The 20,524-nt window shown below is 43.8% G+C and overlaps 2 protein-coding genes across 3 annotated transcripts; one reads left to right on the top strand and one right to left on the bottom strand.

Annotated features, from left to right (window-relative positions):
- Window positions 1-2,609: 2,609 nt before the first annotated feature.
- LOC115175387 (trafficking protein particle complex subunit 3) lies at window positions 2,610-9,857 on the bottom strand. Its single transcript, XM_029734622.1, has 6 exons — window positions 9,766-9,857; window positions 9,477-9,635; window positions 6,951-7,048; window positions 6,157-6,256; window positions 4,687-4,869; window positions 2,610-3,967 (listed from the first exon to the last, which is right to left on the bottom strand). Exons 2-6 carry the CDS (start codon window positions 9,516-9,518, stop codon window positions 3,848-3,850), a joined length of 543 nt encoding a protein of 180 aa, XP_029590482.1. The 5' UTR covers window positions 9,519-9,635; window positions 9,766-9,857; the 3' UTR covers window positions 2,610-3,847.
- Window positions 9,631-20,447, top strand: LOC115175379 (zinc finger protein 345). 2 transcript variants are annotated; one of them, XM_029734613.1, is made up of 3 exons: window positions 9,631-9,948; window positions 17,866-18,453; window positions 19,309-20,447. In XM_029734613.1, the coding sequence occupies exons 1-3, from the start codon at window positions 9,774-9,776 to the stop codon at window positions 20,058-20,060; spliced, it is 1,515 nt and encodes a 504-aa protein (XP_029590473.1). In that variant the 5' UTR covers window positions 9,631-9,773; the 3' UTR covers window positions 20,061-20,447. The 2 variants fall into 2 exon arrangements, with proteins under 2 accessions (XP_029590473.1, XP_029590472.1); XM_029734612.1 differs by having other exon boundaries at window positions 17,866-20,447.
- Window positions 20,448-20,524: the final 77 nt, after the last annotated feature.

The following is a 20,524-nucleotide window of genomic DNA, read 5'->3' as shown; positions in this document are numbered from 1 at the left end:
CACAATATATCAATCTATGGCTGGATCAGAATAGCCAGTATGAAGAATTAAGTAAAACCACAAGTCCAAATCTCTATATCCACTCATGGCTGATTTAGGATAGGGAAGATTTTAGCAAGCTAGCTTGCCACCGAAGGACAGTGACACAATGAGATGCAACAATTCAAGTTTTTTCTGTAAATGACACTCAGCTTTGATGTGATTGGTGTGAAGCCAAATCCAAACTGGCTTCCCTTGACACTTTTTTGTGGTGCACCAGGATCATGCACAGTTGAGCTCGCTCAGTTTAGCTCAACGCTGATTGGCTATTATTTTATACTTTTGTGTAGAATCTAGCATAGGGCCCTCAAAAGGCTAGAGCCAGCCCTGGGTGGATGGAGAAGTGATGGAAGATGGATGGGGTGTTCAATAAGCATATAGGCCATCTCAGGGCCATCCATGCACTAGCTAAGCCTTCTCTGTCACAGACTGTTATTCTCCATTTGTTTCCCATAAAGACCCTATGGAAGTGTTTAGCTGCCTTTATCGGCCTGCATCCTCTCGGGTATATAACATTTGCTGCTTGCTTGCCGAAGCTGTCCTAATAAAGTTTATTGAAAAATATAGGGAGCCATATGTAGAGCGAAGTGTGACGATGGCAGACTGAACAAATTGTGTGTCTGGGATATGAATGATGGTGAGGCTCTCTCTCTCGTGTGTGTTTCTGTGTGCTGTTTAACAACCATGAGACAGAAAGACAGAGAGAGAGAGGGGGGGAGAGAGAGAGAGGGGGGAGAGAGAGAGAGAGAGAGAGAGAGAGAGAGAGAGAGAGAGAGAGAGGGGAGGGAGAGAGAGGGGGGAGAGAGAGAGAGGTAGAGAAAGAGAAATACTCCTAACCCAGATACAGTTCTTGCCCTGAGCTTCAAAGACCTAATGACCTTCAAGTACGAATTGTAACACATCCAATTGTTTTTCGAGTCAGGAAGTGTTTGCTTGTTTGTGTTTGCTCCTGCGTCCTGCGAGCACGTGTGCACACTCCTAAATTCCTTAAAGCATGTGGAAGAGTGATACAGGTTTTCTCACAGCAACAGTCCACAGTATCCCAGCTGTATATCCCCCTGGTACACGGCTCTAATTCTGCCAAATGATTTACATGGAACGTCTGCACAAAACTATTTCCTCCCCTCTCACTATCCAATGTGCACATTATCGGCCTACAGTGCATAGCACTGGAGGTTGGTGGCATCTTATTTGAGGAGGACGGGCTCGTGGTAATGGCTGGAGTGGAATAGTATCAAATACATCAAACACATGGTTTGTTGCCATTCCATTGGCTCCGTTACAGCCGTTATTATGAGCCGTCCTCCCCTCACCAGCCTCCACTGATGCATAGACACACCTTATAGAGCTACAGAATGCATATGTATGTGGGTGTAAGCTAGAGCAGGAGCTCTTCTTGTTTCACGTTGACAGCCCTCACAGTGTGTCCACTTTCCGCTGTTTATCCTTTCAAATGTCTCTGATTTTACAGGCTGAGCAATGAATGTCTGCCAGTTAGCAATGAGTGACCGCCCCGTCCCTGGAGGATGGAAAGCATGCAGACATCATACTGACTGATTGATTGTATCAAACCTGTTTTGAACTCTCTGTCTGTGGAGGGGAGGTTGTTTTAGCATTATCATACATTTAATTTGATAAAATAATGATGTGCAGTGTAACCTACTTACCCACGTATGTAAACCTTAATGTTTTTCAATGCCATAAATACCAACACCACCAAAATCTGAGGATCATCACCCACCCCAAATCATAACCGTCACCATTAAAGGGGTTAACACAAAACTGATCTTGGATCAGCGTCTAAGGGGAAACTTCATTTTACTCTCAAAACGGGAAAGCGACCTGAAGAGAGAAATGTTTTTGTAGAGAGACAGTGTTGGAGTGTTGGGAAATGCAATGCCCACAGTAACCTCTGGTGGCTACGGTCAGTAGTGCAATGTAGTGATCATCTCAAATCATGGAAACCATGGAACCGTGTGTGTGTGTGTGTGTGTGAGGGAAATGGCCAGCTCTGTGTGCTCTGCGGTGATTGACGAGGTGAGCGGTTGAGTTGGTGACTACTGGATGACATCAGTTCATTCACAGGTGTTACGGACAGAATGGGCCTCTGGCTCAGGAACCAGAGGCCTTTAACAACGTCTTGCCTTGCTAGCCCCTTCCAAACACCCTGTCTTCTCTCTCTCTCTCTCTCACACACACACACACCCCTGTTCTAGGCACCCTGTTAAAAAGTGGCTGTTCCTAAAACATGGCACAGAGGCACATACGTCCACAGGTCCTGATTGCTTCTTTGTAACCTGAACAAACCTCTGAGAGGCATTATGTGTGTGTTATTGTTGCTTGACTTGACAAAGTTGCTCCAGAGGAACAATAGTCCCACAGTGCACTGGGGGTGTACCCGGCGACCAGCCACAGGGGAAGAGTCTGTGTGACACTTCATTACATTTGTGTGAGGAGACCTGCAACAGGTTAACGAGGCACACAGGCCCTACTATGTTACTCATGGACAAAAGTGTTTTACCACTTAGGGGCCAGCTGAAGCTGTGATTACTGCAGTGATACAGCACCCATTGGATATGTCATGATGAGTTTATTAATAATAACAACATCAGCCTACTTAATGGACCACTGCCATACAGTGTGACAGTATCTTACATGACAACAAATAAATATCTTATACACATAGATATTAATAGAATCTTGATGATCTTGCATTTAAAAAAGGGACAGACGAAAGTAAAACATTTTTTTTTTTAAAAGAACTCTAAATCTTTTTCACCGTATACAACACAATTGAGACCAACTTTGACTTGGTAATGAACCATCATATTACATTCAGTGATACACATGTGAAATTTATGAACTTTACAGAATTGCAAGTCAATCAAAAAACGTTCCATTAGGGTAAGACTCCTGGCCTTAGAAATTAACATATGAGATGAAGTATGCAAGGAGTTTCTCATCAAAGGAGCAGAGATTAAAGTTGAATGGTTAGGGGGGAGGGGTGAGATGAGCAGAGGTTAAAGGTCAGGAGTCATAGTTCTGCAGAAGGGTGCATCCATAGAGAATGATAGAGCCCTTTAGTGGCCAAAAATGCAGTTTCAGCATTGGCAGCGTCATTGAGGACTTCCACCATTTCAATGTAGTCAACTGGGTGGGGATTCCTATGGGTTGTAGCCTCAATGGCGCTGTCCATGCTGTCACAGACACTATAATGGCAAAGATGAGTGCTCTACCCATCTCTATGGGTATATCTCAAAAACAACCTCTCCTTTACTTTATCTGCACTACTGTGAAAGCACTAGACAGGGGACAGTTAAAAAAAAAAAAAAAAAAATACACATATATATATATATAAAACTGCTGGTAGTTATGAAGCATTTAAAGGTTAATTCCACTCCAAAACTATATTTTGGTATTGTTTTCATTAGTCCACTGTTGATACAGTCCCACAATGTCTTGCAGGTCAGCAGTCAAGTTTAAGAAGCAGTGTCACCGGCCACGTCATCCTGATGTAAAATGCATCATATATGTCAAAACGCATAAAACTTCCACCTGTCTGTCCTTTGTATTTAGACCAGTGCAGAGGAAGGAAAGGAGACAAGGAGAGGAAGATGGATTTCAGACACCCCCAAGGACTTGATTTCTTGATTCTCGGTCTCTCCTTTCTTTCAGTCTCTCAGTCAAGGGTTTATCATTATAAATCTCTCTCTCTCCGTACCTCCTTGAGTGACATCAGATTGAGGATGGATGGAGAGCAGGAAGAGAAGAGTGGGAGGGTGGTGGTTTCTCCCTCTCTCTGTTTCTCTCACTCATCCCCGGCCGGAAGGTTCTCCTCCATCCTCTTGATGAACTTCATGCGGATCTCTGTGACATTGTCTCCTCTCAGGGTGTCCTGAGCAAACTTCACATCCACTGCCATCTGTACCTGGAGGAGAGAGGAAGATATAAAATGTTCTTTTTTTAAAGAAGTGGGAAAGTACTTTTCTCTACATAATAAAGCTTCACAACACATGAACATAATAACATACACTGAGTGTACAAAAGACTGAGTGTACAAAAGAACACCTGCTCTTTCCAAGAATGACTGACCAGGTGAATCCAGGTGAAAGCTATGATCCCTTATTGATGTCACTTGTTAAATCCACTTCAATCAGTGTAGATGAAGGGGAGGAGACGGGTTAAAGAAGGATGTTGAAGCCTTGAGACAAATGAGACATGGCTGGCTTGTGTGTGTGTGTGTGTGTGTGTGTGTGTGTGTGTGTGTGTGTGTGTGTGTGTGTGTGTGTGTGTGACATTCAGAGGCTCCCCGGTTTGTGTCAAGAACTGCAATGCTGTTGGGTTTTTCCCACTCAACAGTTTGTGTGTATCAAGAATGGTCGACCACCCACAGGACAACAAGCTAACGTGACAACTGTGGGAAGCATTTCAATCAACATGGACCAGCATCCCTGTGGAACGCTTTGGACACAATAGAATGTTCACACTACCGTGGCGACACCCTGTGCTGGAGCTGTTCTTTTCTTTTCACATTGTCCTTTTTTTAGCACGGTTCCAACAAAGATGCTGGATACGTATCCAGACCAGCACAGTACAGCTTGGTTAGGCTAGTGTGAAAAGGCCTAAAGAGGCACCATCTATCCTTACCATCTCCAGAGCTCCTCGGAGTACCCCACACAGCAGGTTGGAGTAGACCAGGGAGCTGTGGTTGTCAGGCAGCTCTACAAAGTCCACCAGGGGGTTACTCTCCAGGATGAGGGACAACTCATCCCCTGCTGGGCTCCAGTTGGTCACACTGGGGGTGATGCCCAGGTACATCTTAAACGCCACCTAGTGGACAACACATGCAATCATACAATGCTGTTAGTGTTACAATGGTGTTAGTACTGCATTTATAAATGGAACAGAGACTATCGCTCTCATAAGATTCATCACTGAATGCAGACACTGACATTGTCACATGTGTTGTACTGAGAGAGGGTTGAAGAGAGAGGACTAGGCCAGGGAGTGTAAAATCTTTCTTTACCAGGGTCTCACACTTGCCGAGATAACAAGCGATCAAGTCGTTGAGGTCTGCCCTTGTGAAGGTCTCTTTGATGGTAGTTTGGTTGTTAGCCAATGTCAAAGCTGAAATGTGCATAAACTGGGGACATATTAAACTCTGGTCTCTAACGCTCTCGGCGCAGAGCGCTAAGTCGCCATGTGTCTCCTCCTTGAAAATGACCGGTCGCTGGTAGCAAGGTGGCTGATTATCTCAGTCTAAACGGCAGTTGAGGCTACCAGTTCATTATCCAGCACAACATTCCATACTACTGCCTTCCCTATAACTGAACCTAGAGTGAGAGGTTACACCTGTGAAAGGATTTAGCAGCACTGTTAGAACAGACTGCTGAGGGAGCCTGGATGTCAACCACCAAGTGAGACAAGTAGTGTTTGAGCTTGACAAGTCTACAGCAATTTAGTACTGGGCCTGATGCTCAGGAGTACAGCAGACTACTGTCTGACCACATAGACACAAGCACGAGTTTGTGTTTGTATGTGTGCGTGTGCGCATGGTCATTCCTTCAGTGTGAACTAAATGTACTTGGGCGAGGGGTTGTTTCACACTGGGTGTAGGTTGACAATGCTGCCTGGACTACTGTATAACAAAGACAACAAGCAGTGAAGAACAAGAGCCCCCACACACACACACACACACACAGACGCACACACAGAGACACACACAGGGGAAAGGGGCCAGTTGGCTTTGCGGTGACATAGCTGAGATGCTTCCCTAGCTGAGTGAGTGCAGAGAAATGAAAAGCAGTAGAGAGGAGCTATGAAAGCTCAGAAACTATGCAGACTACTGCAGGTTGGAGTTCAAATTTCAGTCGCTGACTCCCTCGCTCTCTAACTCACTCATTCAGTTGTTCATAGTCAACCTCCTTCCCTCAGTCTTTTTCCCAGCTCTCTCTCCCCCTCCCTCCCCCTCTTTTCTTTCTCTCTTCCCCTGTCCTTTTCTCTTTCCCTGTCTGTTTCTTTCTTCATCTCTTCTTCCCCCCTCTCTTCCCCCTCGCCTCTCTTTTCTGGGAGGGTTCCATGGTCACGCTCTGATTGGCTCAGGGACGTTCCCCTTACCTTAGCGATGACATCGGCCGTTTCTCTGAAATCCTGACACCTCCCAACGCTGGAGCGCGCCAAGAAGTCTTCGATGAGACGCACTCCGATATTATATCCCCTGGGGAAAAAAACAAGAGGGGAAAAGAGTGAGTAAAGAATGGTGCCAAATACTCTACCACTTTAGAGCAGAGATTCACACCTCCCTTAAAGATGTCTTACTCTAAAACTTTAGAGCAGAGATTCCACACCTCCCTTAAATATTTCAGACATGAACACTGGCTTAGTCAGACCTCAATGCTGAATTGAGCAAAGCTGAAAGAAAGAGGGAGAGAGATAGAGAGAGCGATAGACAAACATCTGGACCCTATTAAAGAGTAAGATGAGATCGTCACCTGATTGAACCATATTTGGGACGTGCTACAGTAGGTGTATTAGTTAGGCAGAGCAGAAAACCTTTACAGACCCTTTCAGACCAACTCACACACACACTACATCATTGGTCTATTAGTTTCTAGGGTTAAGTTCAAGAGGGATGGAGAATTTGGCAGTGTGCTGAAGGTTAACGGGAAACTTCAGAGGCCGAAAGCAGTAGCTCCACTTTATCCATTTGTCAAGTAAAGGATAAACTGAAAATGAAACATTAAGGAGTGGCACATTTTACATGTTCACAGCAAGCAGCACACTTCACACACACACACACACACACACACACACACACACGTGACTCAATTACTCTCCTTGTCTCCTTTCCTTGATCGATTATAAGTGAAAGGGCTAAGCAGAGTTTGTTGAGAAGAAGATAAGAAACTCACATCTTATCCAGCTGTTTGTTGACCTCCTCGTCATTCTCATAGTCCTTACATAGCTGGGTTACCAGGGCTCCATACGTCAGAGTGAACAGCTCCGAGTTCTACACAGAGAAACAGAGATCTATTGGGTGAAATACCACAGTGAGCAATCACAGCAGCAAGATTTGTGACCTGTTGTGCAAGGGCAACCAGTGAAAAACATACACCATTGTAAATACAACCCATATTTATAAAGTTAGGTCACACCTACTCATTCAAGGTATTTTTTTTTTTACAATTTTCTACATTGTAGAAAAAACTATGAAATAACATATGCAATCATGTAGTAACCAAAAACGTGTTGAACAATATTTGAGATTCTTCAAAGTAGCCACCCTTTGCCTTGATGACAGCTTTGCATTATCAGAAACCAGCTTCAGGAAGTAGTCAACGGGAAAGCTTTTCCAACAGTCTTGAAGGAGTTCCCACATATGCTTTTCCTTCACTGCGGTCCAACTCATCCCAAACCATCTCAATTGGGTTGAGGTCAGGTGATTGTGGAGGCCAGGTCATCTGATGCAGCACTCCATCATCTCCTTCTTGGTCAAATAGCCCTTACACAGCCTGGAGGTGTGTTGGACAAATGATAGTCCCACTATGTGCAAACAAGATGGGATGGCATATCGCTACAGAATGCTGTGGTAGCCATGCTGTTTAAGTGTGCCTTGAATTCTAAATAAATCACTGACAGTGTCACCAGAAACGCACCATCACACCACCACCTCCATGCTTCACGGTGGGAATTACACATGCGGGAGATCATCCGTTCACCTACTCTGCGTCTCACAAAGACACGGTGGATGGAACCAAAAATCTCACATTTGGACACATCAGACCAAAGGCCAAATTTCCACCAGTCTAATGTCCATTGCTCGTGTTTCTTGGCCAAAGCAAGTCTCTTCTTCATATTGGTGTCCTTTAGTAGTGGTTTCTTTGACGCCATTCGACCATGAAGGCCTGATTCACGCAGTCTCCTCTGAAAAGTTGATGTTGAGATGTGTCTGTTACTTGAACTCTGAAGCATTTATTTGGGCTGCAATTTCAAAGGCTGGTAACTCTAATGAACGTATCCTCTGCAGCAGAGGTAACTCAGGTCTTGCTTTCCTGTGGCGGTCCTCATGAGAGCCAGTTTCATCATAGCGCTTGATGGTTTTTGCGACTGCACTTGAAGAAAAAGTTATAGAAATGTTCCGTATTGACTGACCTTCATTTCTTAAAGTAATGATGGACTGTCGTTTCGCTTTGCTTATTTGAGCTGTTCTTGCCATAATATGGACTTGGTCTTATACCAAATAGGGCTATCTTCTGTATACCACCCCTACCTTGTCACAACACAACTGATTGGCTCAAACGCATTGAGAAGGAAAGAAATTCCACAAATTAACAAGGCACACTTGTTAATTCAAATGCATTCCAGGTGACTACCTCATGAAGCTGGTTGAGAGAATGCCAAGAGTGTGCAAAGTTGTCATCAAGGCAAAGGGTGGCTACTTATAAATATTATGTATAGTTAGATTTGTTTAACACTTTTTTGGTTACAACAAATTTTACAGTTGATGTTTTCACTACTATTCTACAATGTAGAAAATAGAAGAAAAAAAAGAGAAAAAAAACCTGGAATGAGTAGGTGTGTCCTAACTTGACTGGTACAGTAGTTACAACACTGTATACAGACATTTTAAATGTTATTTTGGAACTGAGTGTAATGTTTACTATTCATGTTTTATTGTTAATTTCACTTTTGTTTATTATCTATTTCACTTGCTTTGGCAATGTAAACATATGTTTCCCCATGCCAATAAAGCCTCTTATAATGAAATTGAATTGAGAGAGAAAACTTAGTTGCCAGCACCCCCTGGTGTAAAAGCGTCAAAACTACAGACATCTTTAATTGATTCAAAGACAGTTAATCATTTATTGTATTGCAGATAAATCCTTTTCACAAATTAATTCGGCTTTACTAAAGTACGTAGCGTAGACTTGGGTCAGCTACCTACGATAAAGTACCAATATCATCGGGGTACTAATATCACATTTTGACATGCCAATTGCCATCCACGCCAGGCTAACAGCTCGTGTTTAACAAATGCGAAAGGTAGCTATGCCCGAATAGAAAATTCTAAACACTTACTGGCATTTTAGTAACTAGCTAGCTGCAAACAAGTTGCAGTGACTTAGTGAGTGTGCCATGGTGCTAGCTAGCGAATGAAATGCTAGCTAAAATATCTAGCTAGCCAGACTAGACTAGCTTCCTGTATTTGTCATTCATTAAATGATCACTGAATATCACATTTGCACTACAGTTAAGCTGATGTGTCGTTAATACATCATCAAAACACACATTATTGTATCAACATATGAAGCTGTTTTGGGGGGTTAATAAAAGGTAGTTTGTCGTCTAAATTAGCTAGCGTTAGTTTAACTTAATACTGTAGCTAGCTAGCATTAATTGTGTATGCTAAGTAGCATTAGCAGAACGCGACTCCTTACCATCTTCTTGCTATCTGTGGTTCGGTTGGATTGCCTTGACATAGTGTATTGGGTCACAGACTTGTACAGATGATTGAGTAGTTATCCTTTATTTATTAGTTTCTTTGAGAGCGGTCTCTGTGATCTCTTTTCTGTATCAGCTGTCAAACACCCGACTTCCTGAAAAACAGGAAACGGAATCAGCGGAGGATTGTGGGAAATAGCAGCACCATCATCTGGAATACATTTTCTCCCTCTGGCGAAAAAAAATATAGCTAACAAAAACACAAAGAAACCTCGACTTTCATACCTCTCAAAATGTCTAAACTGGCGTTGTTCAATGTGTATATTACTGAACGGCTAACAGCGGCGGCTGTAGAGATAGTTGGAGTAGTAGAGAGAACAGTAACTGAATACCAGGAGGAAATCTCTCGTTCAAAGGAGGAGAACGAACGTCTTCGACGTCTGCTGGATTTCAAACCGCACAGAACAGGTTTGTGTTGATTTAACGGTACATCGATCGAATCAAGTACAGATTGTTAATGATGTAAATACCCACTACTTGCTCTGTTCAACTTGAATCAGCGGTATTTGGGGATTTATTTATCAAACAGTAAGTAACTAGTTAGCTAAACATCTTGTAAACAAAACGTTAGCTAATGTTATTGCATGAGTTTCATAGGACAATGTGTAGTCCCAAGCACAGCGGGTCCCAAACTAGGGGTCGCGACCCCATGTTTAATTCCAAAATCCTGGTAAAATATATATATAACTCAGCAAAAAAAACAGTGTCCCTTTTTCATGACCTTGTCTTTCAAAGATAATTCGTAAAAATCCAAATAACTTCACAGATATTCATTGTAAAGGGTTTAACCACTGTTTCCTATGTTTGTTCAATGAACCATAAACAATTAATGAACATGCACCTGTGGAACGGTTGTTAAGACACTAACAGCTTACAGACGGTAGGCAATTAAGGTCACAGTTATGAAAACTTAGGACACTACAGAGGCCTTTCTACTAACTCTTAATACCACCAAAAGAAAGATGCCCAGGGTCCCTGCTGATCTGTCTGCGTGAACGTGCCTTAGGCATGCTGCAAGGAGGCATGAGGACTGCAGATGTGGCCAGGGCAATAAATTGCAATGTCATTACTGTGAGACGCCTAAGACAGCTCTACAGGGAGACAGGACGGACAGCTGATCATCCTCACAGTGGCAGACCACGTGTAACAACACCTGCACAGGATCGGTACATCACACGTGCCGGACAGGTACAGGATGTCCACAACAACTGCCTGAGTTACATTAGGAACGCACAATCCCTCCATCAGTGCTCAGACTGTCCGCAATAGGCTGAGGCTGGACTGAGGGCTTGTAGGCCTGTTGTAAGGCAGGTCGTCACCAGATATAACCGGCAACAGCGTCGCCTACAAACCCACCGTTGCTGGACCAGACAGGACTGGCAAAAAGTGCTCTTCACTGACGAGTCGCGGTTTTGTCTCACCAGGGGTGATGGTCGGATTCGCGTTTATCGTTGAAGGAATGAGCGTTACACCGAGGCCTGTACTCTGGAACGGGATCGATTTGGAGGTGGAGGGACCGTCATGGTCTGGGGCGGTGTGTCACAGCATCATCGGACTGAGCTTGTTGTCATTGCAGGCAATCTCAACGCTGTGCGTTACAAGGAAGACATCCTCCTCCCTCGTGTGGTACCCTTCCTGCAGGCTCATCCTGACATGACCCTCCAGCATGACAATGCCACCAGCCATACTGCTCGGGATTTCCTGCAAGACAGGAATGTCAGTGTTCTGCCATGGCTATGATTGAGCCCGGATCTCAATGGGATTGAGCCCGGATCTCAATCCCATTGAGCATGTCTGGGACCTGTTGGATCGGAGGGTGAGGGCTAGGGCCATTCCCCCCAGAAATGTCAGGGAACTTGCAGGTGCCTTGGTGGAAGAGTGTGGTAACATCTCACAGCAAGAACAGGCAAATCTGGTGCAGTCCATGAGGAGGAGATGCACTGCAGTACTTAATGCAGCTGGTGGCCACACCAGATACTGACTGTTACTTTTGATTTTGATCCCCGCCCCCCCTTTGTTCAGGGACACATTATTCAATTTCTGTGGAACTTGTTCAGTTTGTCTCAGTTGTTGAATCTTGTTCATACAAATATTTACACATGTTAAGTTTGCTGAAAATAAACACAGTTGACAGTGAGAGGACGTTTCTATATATATGTGTGTGTGTGTGTGTGTGTGTGTGTGTGTGTGTGTGTGTGTGTGTGTGTGTGTATATAGTAAGATCATCATTGTAATGTGGCTAACCTTACGGCACAGGAGATGTTAAGTGTGCTGCATGCGTCTTTCTTTTTGCCATGCAGTTAAGCCAAAACCACGGCCCGTTATTCAGAGGGGTGTTCTACTACGCTCCCATTGGCTAGTTAGCGTTGTCTCACACACAGGCAGAGACAGTGACCTTCCAAAGTATTGATGGTATTGATGGAAAGTGTAATTGAACAATTAGCTGCCTACCATAATGCAGGCCTATTACTATCATGTTTGGTAACATTTGCCCATGTATTTATTTTCAGAGTTTGAATGAGTTGTACAAATTTCTCAGAGAAGCTTAATTCCCTCAATTGATGTCAGCTAAGTTAACCTAGGCTACTTAACGCTACTAGCTTGGTATATGAAGTTGTTATATTATCATTAGTAGTCTATTATCAGGTAAAAACACATGCCTATTATTAATAATTTCTCAAATATTTGACCTAATCATTCAGTCAAATACACTATGCTACAGCCATTTAATCTGTCTTTGAGCGTTAAGGGACGTTAATGGCTAGGTCGGTCCACAACGTTATGTTATTTTATTTTTCAATCTTGAAATACAAGGGAAAATGTTATTCATCAGTGACTGAAATTTCACGCTACGTGATATTCACTTCCGGACTTGGAGCGCGCTCAAAGCGTTGTTGAATGCCCCTCTGAATGGTTAGCTCTTTAAACAGGTCAATATTCACAAAGCCGCTGGGCCAGACGGATTACCAGGATGTGTACTCTGAGCATGCGCGGACCAACTGTCAAGTGTCTTCACTGACATTTTCAACCTCTCCCTGACCGGGTCTGTAATACCTACATGTTTCAAGCAGACCACCAGAGTCCCTGTGCCCAAGGAAGCGAAGGTAACTTGCCTAAATGATTAACGCCCCATGGCACTCACGTCGGTAGCAATGAAGTGCTTTGAAAGGATGGTCATGACTCACATCAACAGCATCCTCCCGGACACCCTAGACCCACTCCAATTTGCATACCGCCCCAACAGATCCACAGATGACGCAATCTCAATCACACTCCACACTGCCCTTTCTCACCTGGACAAAAGGAATACCTATGTGAGAATGCTGTTCATTGACTACAGCGCAGCGTTCAACACCATAGTGCTCATCACTAAGCTAAGGACCCTGGGACTAAACACCTACCTCTGCAACTGGATCCTGGGCTTCCTGACGGGCGGCCCCCAGGTGGTAAGAGAAGGCAGCAGCACGTCTACCACGCTGATCCTTAACACTGGGGCCCCTCAGGGGTGTGTACTTTGTCCCCTCCTGTATTCCCTGTTCACCCACGACTGCGTGGCCAAACACGACTCCAACACCATCATTAAGTTTGCTGACGACACAACAGTGGGACGGCCTATGGGGAGGAGGTCAGAGAACTGGCAGTGGGGTGCCAGGACAACAACCTCTCCCTCAATGTGAGCAAGACAAAGGAGATGATCGTGGACTACAGGGAATAGCGGGCCGAACAGTCCCTCATTAACATCGACGGGGCTGTAGTGGAGCGGTTCGAGAGTTTCAAGTTCCTTGGTGTCCACATCACCAACAAACTATCATGGTCCAAACATACCAAGACAGTCGTAAAGAGGGCACGACAACACCTTTTCCTCTCAGGAGACTGAAAAGATTTGGCATGGGTCCCCAGATCCTCAAAAAGTTCTACAGCTGCACCATCGAGAGCATCCTGATGGGTTGCATCCCCACCTGGTATGGCAACTGCTCGGCATCTGACCGTAAGGCGCTACAGAGAGTAGTGTGAACGGCCCAGTACATCACTGGGGCCAAGCTTCCAGCCATCCAGGACCTATACAATAGGCGGTGTCAGAGGAAAGCCCATAAAATTGTCAGAGACTCCAGTCACCCAAGTTATAGGGTGACTGGCACCAAGTCTAGGACCAAAAGGCTCCTCAACAGCTTCTACCCCCAAGCCATAAGACTGCTGAACAACTAATAAAATCGCCACTGGACAATTTACATTGAACCCCTCTCCCTTTTGTACACTGCTGCTACTCACTGTTTATTATCTATGCATAGTCACTTCACCCCCACCTACATGTATAAATTACCTCAACTAACCTGTACCCCCGCAAACTGACTCGGTACCGGTGCCTCGTTACTGTTATTCTTGTTGTTACTTTTTATTATTACTTTTTATTTTAGTCTACTTGCTAAATATTTTCTTAACTCTTCTTGAACTGCACTTTTGGTTAAGGTCTTGTAAGTAAGCATTTCACAGTAAGGTCTATACTTGTTGTATTGGGCGCATGTGACAAAGTTTGATTTGATTTTGAATAACAGGGCGTGGTTTTGGCTTAACTGCGTTGGGGAAAAGAAAGATGTGTGCTGCATGGCTATATTGAGGAAAAACGCATTCCATGGCATCAAATGGGAGGTTTTGGCACAGATAGGGCTCCATCTATCGCAGGCCTCTATGATGGTGTCTCCCTCTGCCATATGGACACATTGTATGACACACCCACTGAGCTATAATGGATACACTAAGAGCAACTTGTGGCAAAAGAGCTGAGCGCAGAATTCAGAGATATTTATTTTATTTAACTAGGCAAGTCAGTTAAGAACAAATTCTTATTTACAATGATGGCCTACCAAAAGGCAAAATGCCTCCTGCTGGGATTAAAAATAAATTAAATAAAAATATAGGACAAAACACACATCACGTCAAGAGAGACAACACTACATAAAGAGAGACCTAATACAACATAGCATGGTAGAAACATGACAACAACATGGTAGCAACACAACATGGCAGTAGCACAACATGGTAGCAGCACAAATCAAGGTATAAACATTATTGGGCAGAGACAACTATACATCATGCAAAGCAGCCACAACTGTCAGTAAGAGTGTCCATGATTGAGTCTTTGAATGAAGAGATGGAGATAAAATTGTCCAGTTTGTTGCAGCTCGTTCCAGTCGCTAGCTGCAGCGAACTGAAAAGAGGGGCGGCCCAGGGATGTGTGTGCTTTGGGGACCTTTAACAGAATCTGACTGGCAGAACGGGTGTTGTGTGTGGAGGATGAGGGCTGCAGTAGATATCTCAGATAGGTGGGAGTGAGGCCTAAAAGAGGGTTTTATAAATAAGCATCAACCAGTGGGCCTTGCGACGGGTATACAAAGATGACCAATTTACAGAGGAGTATAGAGTGCAGTGATGTGTCCTATGAGGAGCATTGGTGGTAAATCTGATGGCCGAATAGCAGAAAACCTCTAGGCGCTCGAGAGCACCCTTACCTGCCGATCTATAAATTATGTCTCTGTAATCTAGCATGGGTAGGATGGTCATCTGAATCAGGGTTAGTTTGGCAGCTGGGGTGAAAGAGGAGCGATTACGATATAGGAAACCAAGTCTAGATTTAGGAAACCAAGTCTAGATTTAACTTTAGCCTGCAGCTTTGATATGTGCAGAGAGAAGGACAGTGTACCATCTAGCCATACTCCCAAGTACTTGTATGAGGTGACTACCTCAAGCTCTAAACCCTCAGAGGTAGTAATCACACCTGTGGGGAGAGGGGCATTCTTCTTACCAAACCACATGACCTTTGTTTTGGAGGTGTTCAGAACAAGGTTAAGGGCAGAGAAAGCTTGTTGGACACTAAGAAAGCTTTGTTTTAGAGCGTGTAACACAAAATCCGAGGAGGGGCCAGCTGAGAATAAGCCTGTATCATCTGCATATAAATGGATGAGAGAGCTTCCTACTGCCTGAGCAATTTTGTTGATGTAAAGAAGAGCTTGGGGCCAAGGTTCGAGCACAAGAATGGAATGGTCTACCGTATCAAAAGCTTTGGCCAAGTCAATAAAAATAGCTTAGAATCAAGGGCAATGGAGACATTGAGGACCTTTTAAGATATGCAGCAGGTAACTTTGATCGTAAAATATATCGCGCACGCCTGTTTATAAAACTGTGGAGATACTGGATCAGAGCATGACAATGTTCTATTTCACATCGAGGCTTGGTGGTTATCGAGGGGTATTGTTGGAAAGAGTTTTCGAATCGAGAGAGAAACTGTGGTCATTTGCAATGGATGTAAAAAAAACAGACTTTATTGACTTTCTGTGTAATGAAAATAAAATGTCTCCTTATCTCAGTAGCGAGTTTTCATGGATGCCAAGGGAAGCCAGGCTTCTCCAAAAATAAACATAACATATCTTTCGTCTCTCTGTGTTTAATAAATTTCCTTCAATTCGCAAGAGGCTGAATGTAACTCACAGGAGAAAGCATCCGAGCGAGCGAAACAGCGACCTCTGTCTCTATGTGTAGGCCATCTATCTGATGCTCTCTTGTCCAAACGAGTATGACATTGTTGCCGTCAGTAGCATTGAACGCAAGGGAAGCCAGTGAGCATTTGGCCTCCCTTGATTAAAAAAATAATAAAAAGTGTAAAAAATGACCCAATCAGCGTTGAGCTCAACTGTGAATGGTCCTGGCACACCAAAAAAAAAAATCTTGAAGGGAAGCCAGCTTGGATTTTGGCATCACTCCTATCAAATCGCCTTGAGCATATGTCATTGACGGAAACAACTTGAATTGTTGCATCTCGTTGTGTTGTCCTCTGGTGGCTAGCTAGCTGGCTAACATTGGCCCTTTCCTAAATTAGCCATGGATGGAGATAGGGATTTGGACTTGTGGTTTTACTTAATTCTCCGTACTGGCCAATAATTATAACGGCGATTCTTATCCAACCATTAATTCATACATTGTTGTGCCCCTGGCCTGAGAGGATATGTATGTATCTAGATGTAGTGGAAATTAAATAAGTTAAATAAAAATAAATAGAGCAAACAAACAATGCAATTATCACAACACATATGTTGTAATATGGCTTTAAGGTGGGGGGGGCTTCACACCGCTCCTGCCTTGTCTATGTAACAGACATGTAACCGACGGGCTCGATTCGTCCTATGTAGCAACATTTGAAATGGTGAAGAGGTGACTCCGGGATGCTGGCCTTCTAGGCAGAGTTGCAAAGGAAAAGCCATATCTCAGACAGGCTAATAAAAAGAAAAGATTAAGATGGGCAAAAGAACAGACACTGAACAGACACTGGACTCCGGGATGCTGGCCTTCTGAACTATACTGAACTCTACCCTACTCTGCTGTACTGCGCTGGGGTGTCCAAACTTGTGAAACATGAGAATGACATTCATATCCATAATTATGCATTGATGTGTAGTACAGATCAGGGACCCATGATGTAATTGCGTTACCATAATGAACTTTTAAATCAATAGTTTTTGTTTGACATACATTTTTAAGGTGAAAAAAACTCAAAGCATAATTCCGATGCCATGAAACTACCCATATGTTGTTGTTTATCTACCATAGTTGAATGCACTGGCCATAAATCACTCTGCATAAGAGTGTCTGCTGAATGACCAACATTTTTATGTAAAAACAAACACTTGCTAAGCATGCTGGGTATTATTCTAATGATCTCTGCCCCCAAACAAGTACAAATTTGGTCAGACCGGAACGAATCATAGACATCTAGGCTATGTTTCACAAATTTTAACAGCACGGTACGTTACGGCAAAGTTCAGTACAGCAGAGTAATTCAGTAGAGTACACTACATTATACTGTACTGTACTATACTTTACTTTTCTTTACTGTATTTTACTGTACTGTCCAAACTTGTGAAACATAGATGTGTATGATTTGGTTCTGACGTCCGTGGATGTTGGAATCAAGGCCAATCCGGACCGCACCAAAGAAAGAGGTTGCCATCGGTCCATGCTTACTGGGTTGTTAGTGCTCAAAGCTACATTTTGTAACTTAGAAAGCTGGATAACTTAGTGTCTTGCACATTGGTAAGGCTAGCAGCAGATAAAGTATCTGACATTTACTGTTGTAACTATCATGTTGAATAATGCAAAGGAGAGAGACATTCTGACAAAGTTACCTGTCGAGGTCAAGTCTTAAGTCCGAGGAAAGTCAGAGTCCTGGACTCGAGTACTACAACACTGGATAGGCATGTGTTATTTAAATTTTTTTTTTAAACGTTCAATTATGTATTGATCACTTATTTATCCCTTTCCCCCCCTTTTTTCTAGACCCCCAGCAGCTTACGCTCCCAGTCTCTGAAGAGGAGGTTCCCCCTGAGCAGCAGCACTGTGAGCAGAAGTGGAGCCCCAGTCTGGAGAAGGACCCAGAGCCCACACAGATTAAAGATGAACAGGAGGAAATCAGGACCAATCAGGAGGAAAAGCAGCTTGAAGAACTGGAGACTGATACCAAAGACTCCATATTCACCGTCTGTGAGGAAAGTGACTGTGATCCAATGGATTTCTCGAGCCAAGCTTCCGAGAGCAGAGAGAGGGATGTGTTATGCGTCCGCATTCCTCAAGAGATCAAAGCCGAGCCTGATGGAGAGCTCTACACAGTATCAGAAGCAACCAGTGCCTCACACTCCCTCTCAGAAGGATATCCAGGCTGTTCTGCAGCACAGAGTGAAAACAGTGGAAGTGACAATGAAGTGGAGAGCGGGGGACTACCGTCAGGATCAATGGCACTGAAATCACCCAGAAAACAAGCAAAGAAAAGACTAAGCTCCCATACCTCTGCTGGAAGCGGGGCGACCACAAATGCTGCTCCTCCTTATTGTTGCAAGTTGTGTGGAAGTACATTTGTGTACATTGGTCCTTTAGTTAATCATGTGAAAAATGTGCACACAAAGCTTACCGCAGAATACCGTTGTGGTGTATGTGAAGAAGTCTTTGAGTCCATAGCAAGTCTGACAGAGCACCTGCAAACCCACATTAAAGCAACACGCACTTGTAATGTTTGTGGCAAATGCTTCCCTAGTGATTCTAGTATGAGAACACACATGGTAACTCACACAGGAGAGAAACAGTATCAATGCAAAGAATGTGGAAAATGTTTCAAAAATAAGGGCTATATGCACTTGCATATGAGGCGTCACACGGGGGAGACACCATTTTGGTGCAAAGATTGTGGAGAAAGTTTCACTTGTAAGGGATACTTGAAAACACATATGAAGTTCCACACAAGTGAGGAACCACAGCCCACACTGATTAAAGATAAACAACAGGAACTTGGGACCAGACTGGAGGAAGAGCAGCTTGAAGAACTGGAGACTGATACCAAAGACTCCATATTCACCGTCTGTGAGGAAAGTGACTGTGATCCAATGGATTTCTCGAGCCAAGCTTCCAAGAGCAGAGAGGGGGATGTGTTATGCGTCCGCATTCCTCAAGAGATCAAAGCCGAGCCTGATGGAGAGCTCTACACAGTATCAGAAGCAACCAGTGCCTCACACGCCCTCTCAGAAGGATATCCAGGCTGTTCTGCAGCTCACAGTGAAAACAGTGGAAGTGGCAATGAGGTGGAGATCGGGGGACTACCGTCAGGATCAAAGGTACTGAAATCACCCAGAAAATGGGCAAGCACCCATAACCGTGCTAGAGGCAAGGTGACCACAAATGCTTCTCCTTATTGTTGCAAGCTGTGTGGAAGTACATTTGTGTACATTGGTCCTTTAGTTAACCATGTGAAAAATGTGCACACAAAGCATACGAAAATGTGTGGAGTGTGTGAGGAGGTATTCGAGTCCATAGCAAGTCTGACAGAGCACCTCCAATCCCACATTAAAGCAACACGCACTTGTAATGTTTGTGGCAAATGCTTCCCTAGTGATGCTAATCTGAGAACACACATGGTGTCTCACACAGGAGAGAAACAATATCAATGTAAGGAATGTGGGAAAAGTTTCAAAACTAAGGCATATATGAAATTGCATATGAGACTTCACACGGGGGAGAAACCATTTCAGTGCAAAGAATGTGGAGAAAGTTTCACTTGTAATGGATACTTGAGAGCACATATGAAGTTCCACACAGGGGAGAAATCATATCGGTGTAAGGACTGTGGGCAAGACTTCGACCAGAAGGAACAACTGGAAACTCACATGTGGACTCACCAAGGTCAGAAACCACATGGTTGCAAACAGTGTCCGAAAAGCTTCAAGCGCAAGGAAGAACTGACCAGACACACAGCGGTTCACACAGGAGAGAGACCTTTCAAGTGCACTGTGTGTGGACATTGCTTTGCCACCCCAGGCAACCTGACACAACACCTGACCACTCACTCTGGAGTGAAACCGTATCACTGCAAACTGTGCAGCAGATGCTTTAGAAACAATCCACTACTTAAAAGTCACCTGAGGAATCGTCACAAATGTTATGACAGTGCCATATTGTCAGAAGATGACTTAAGTTCCTTCATATGATGTGGGAGTGCCATGTAGTTAAATGCTTCTACATGAATGTCACCTCACTGTCTCCCATTTAACCAGTAGATACAGAAACTATTAGAAGTTTTAACATCAGAATTATCGACGGCGAGAATGAATGGTGCTAGTCAAGGAACAACTGAGACCTGGACAAATATACTTGACTCTGTAAAGAATAATCTCAGCTAAAGCCCAACACATGCATGCATACATACAAACTATAAGGCCCAATACATACAAACAAACTATAATCCCCAAGACATACATACAAACTATAAGCCCCAATACATACATACATGCATACAAACTATAAGGCCCAATACATACAAACAAACTATAAGGCCCAATACATACAAACAAACTATAAGGCCCAATACATACAAACAAACTATAATTCCCAAGACATACATACAAACTATAAGCCCCAATACATACATACATACATACAAACTATAAGCCCC

The sequence above is a fragment of the Salmo trutta genome, chromosome 36 (assembly GCF_901001165.1).
Source record: "Salmo trutta chromosome 36, fSalTru1.1, whole genome shotgun sequence".
NCBI lineage: Eukaryota > Metazoa > Chordata > Actinopteri > Salmoniformes > Salmonidae > Salmo > Salmo trutta.
Note: the sequence above shows the minus strand (reverse complement) of the source record. Positions and strands in the feature narration are given on the sequence as shown.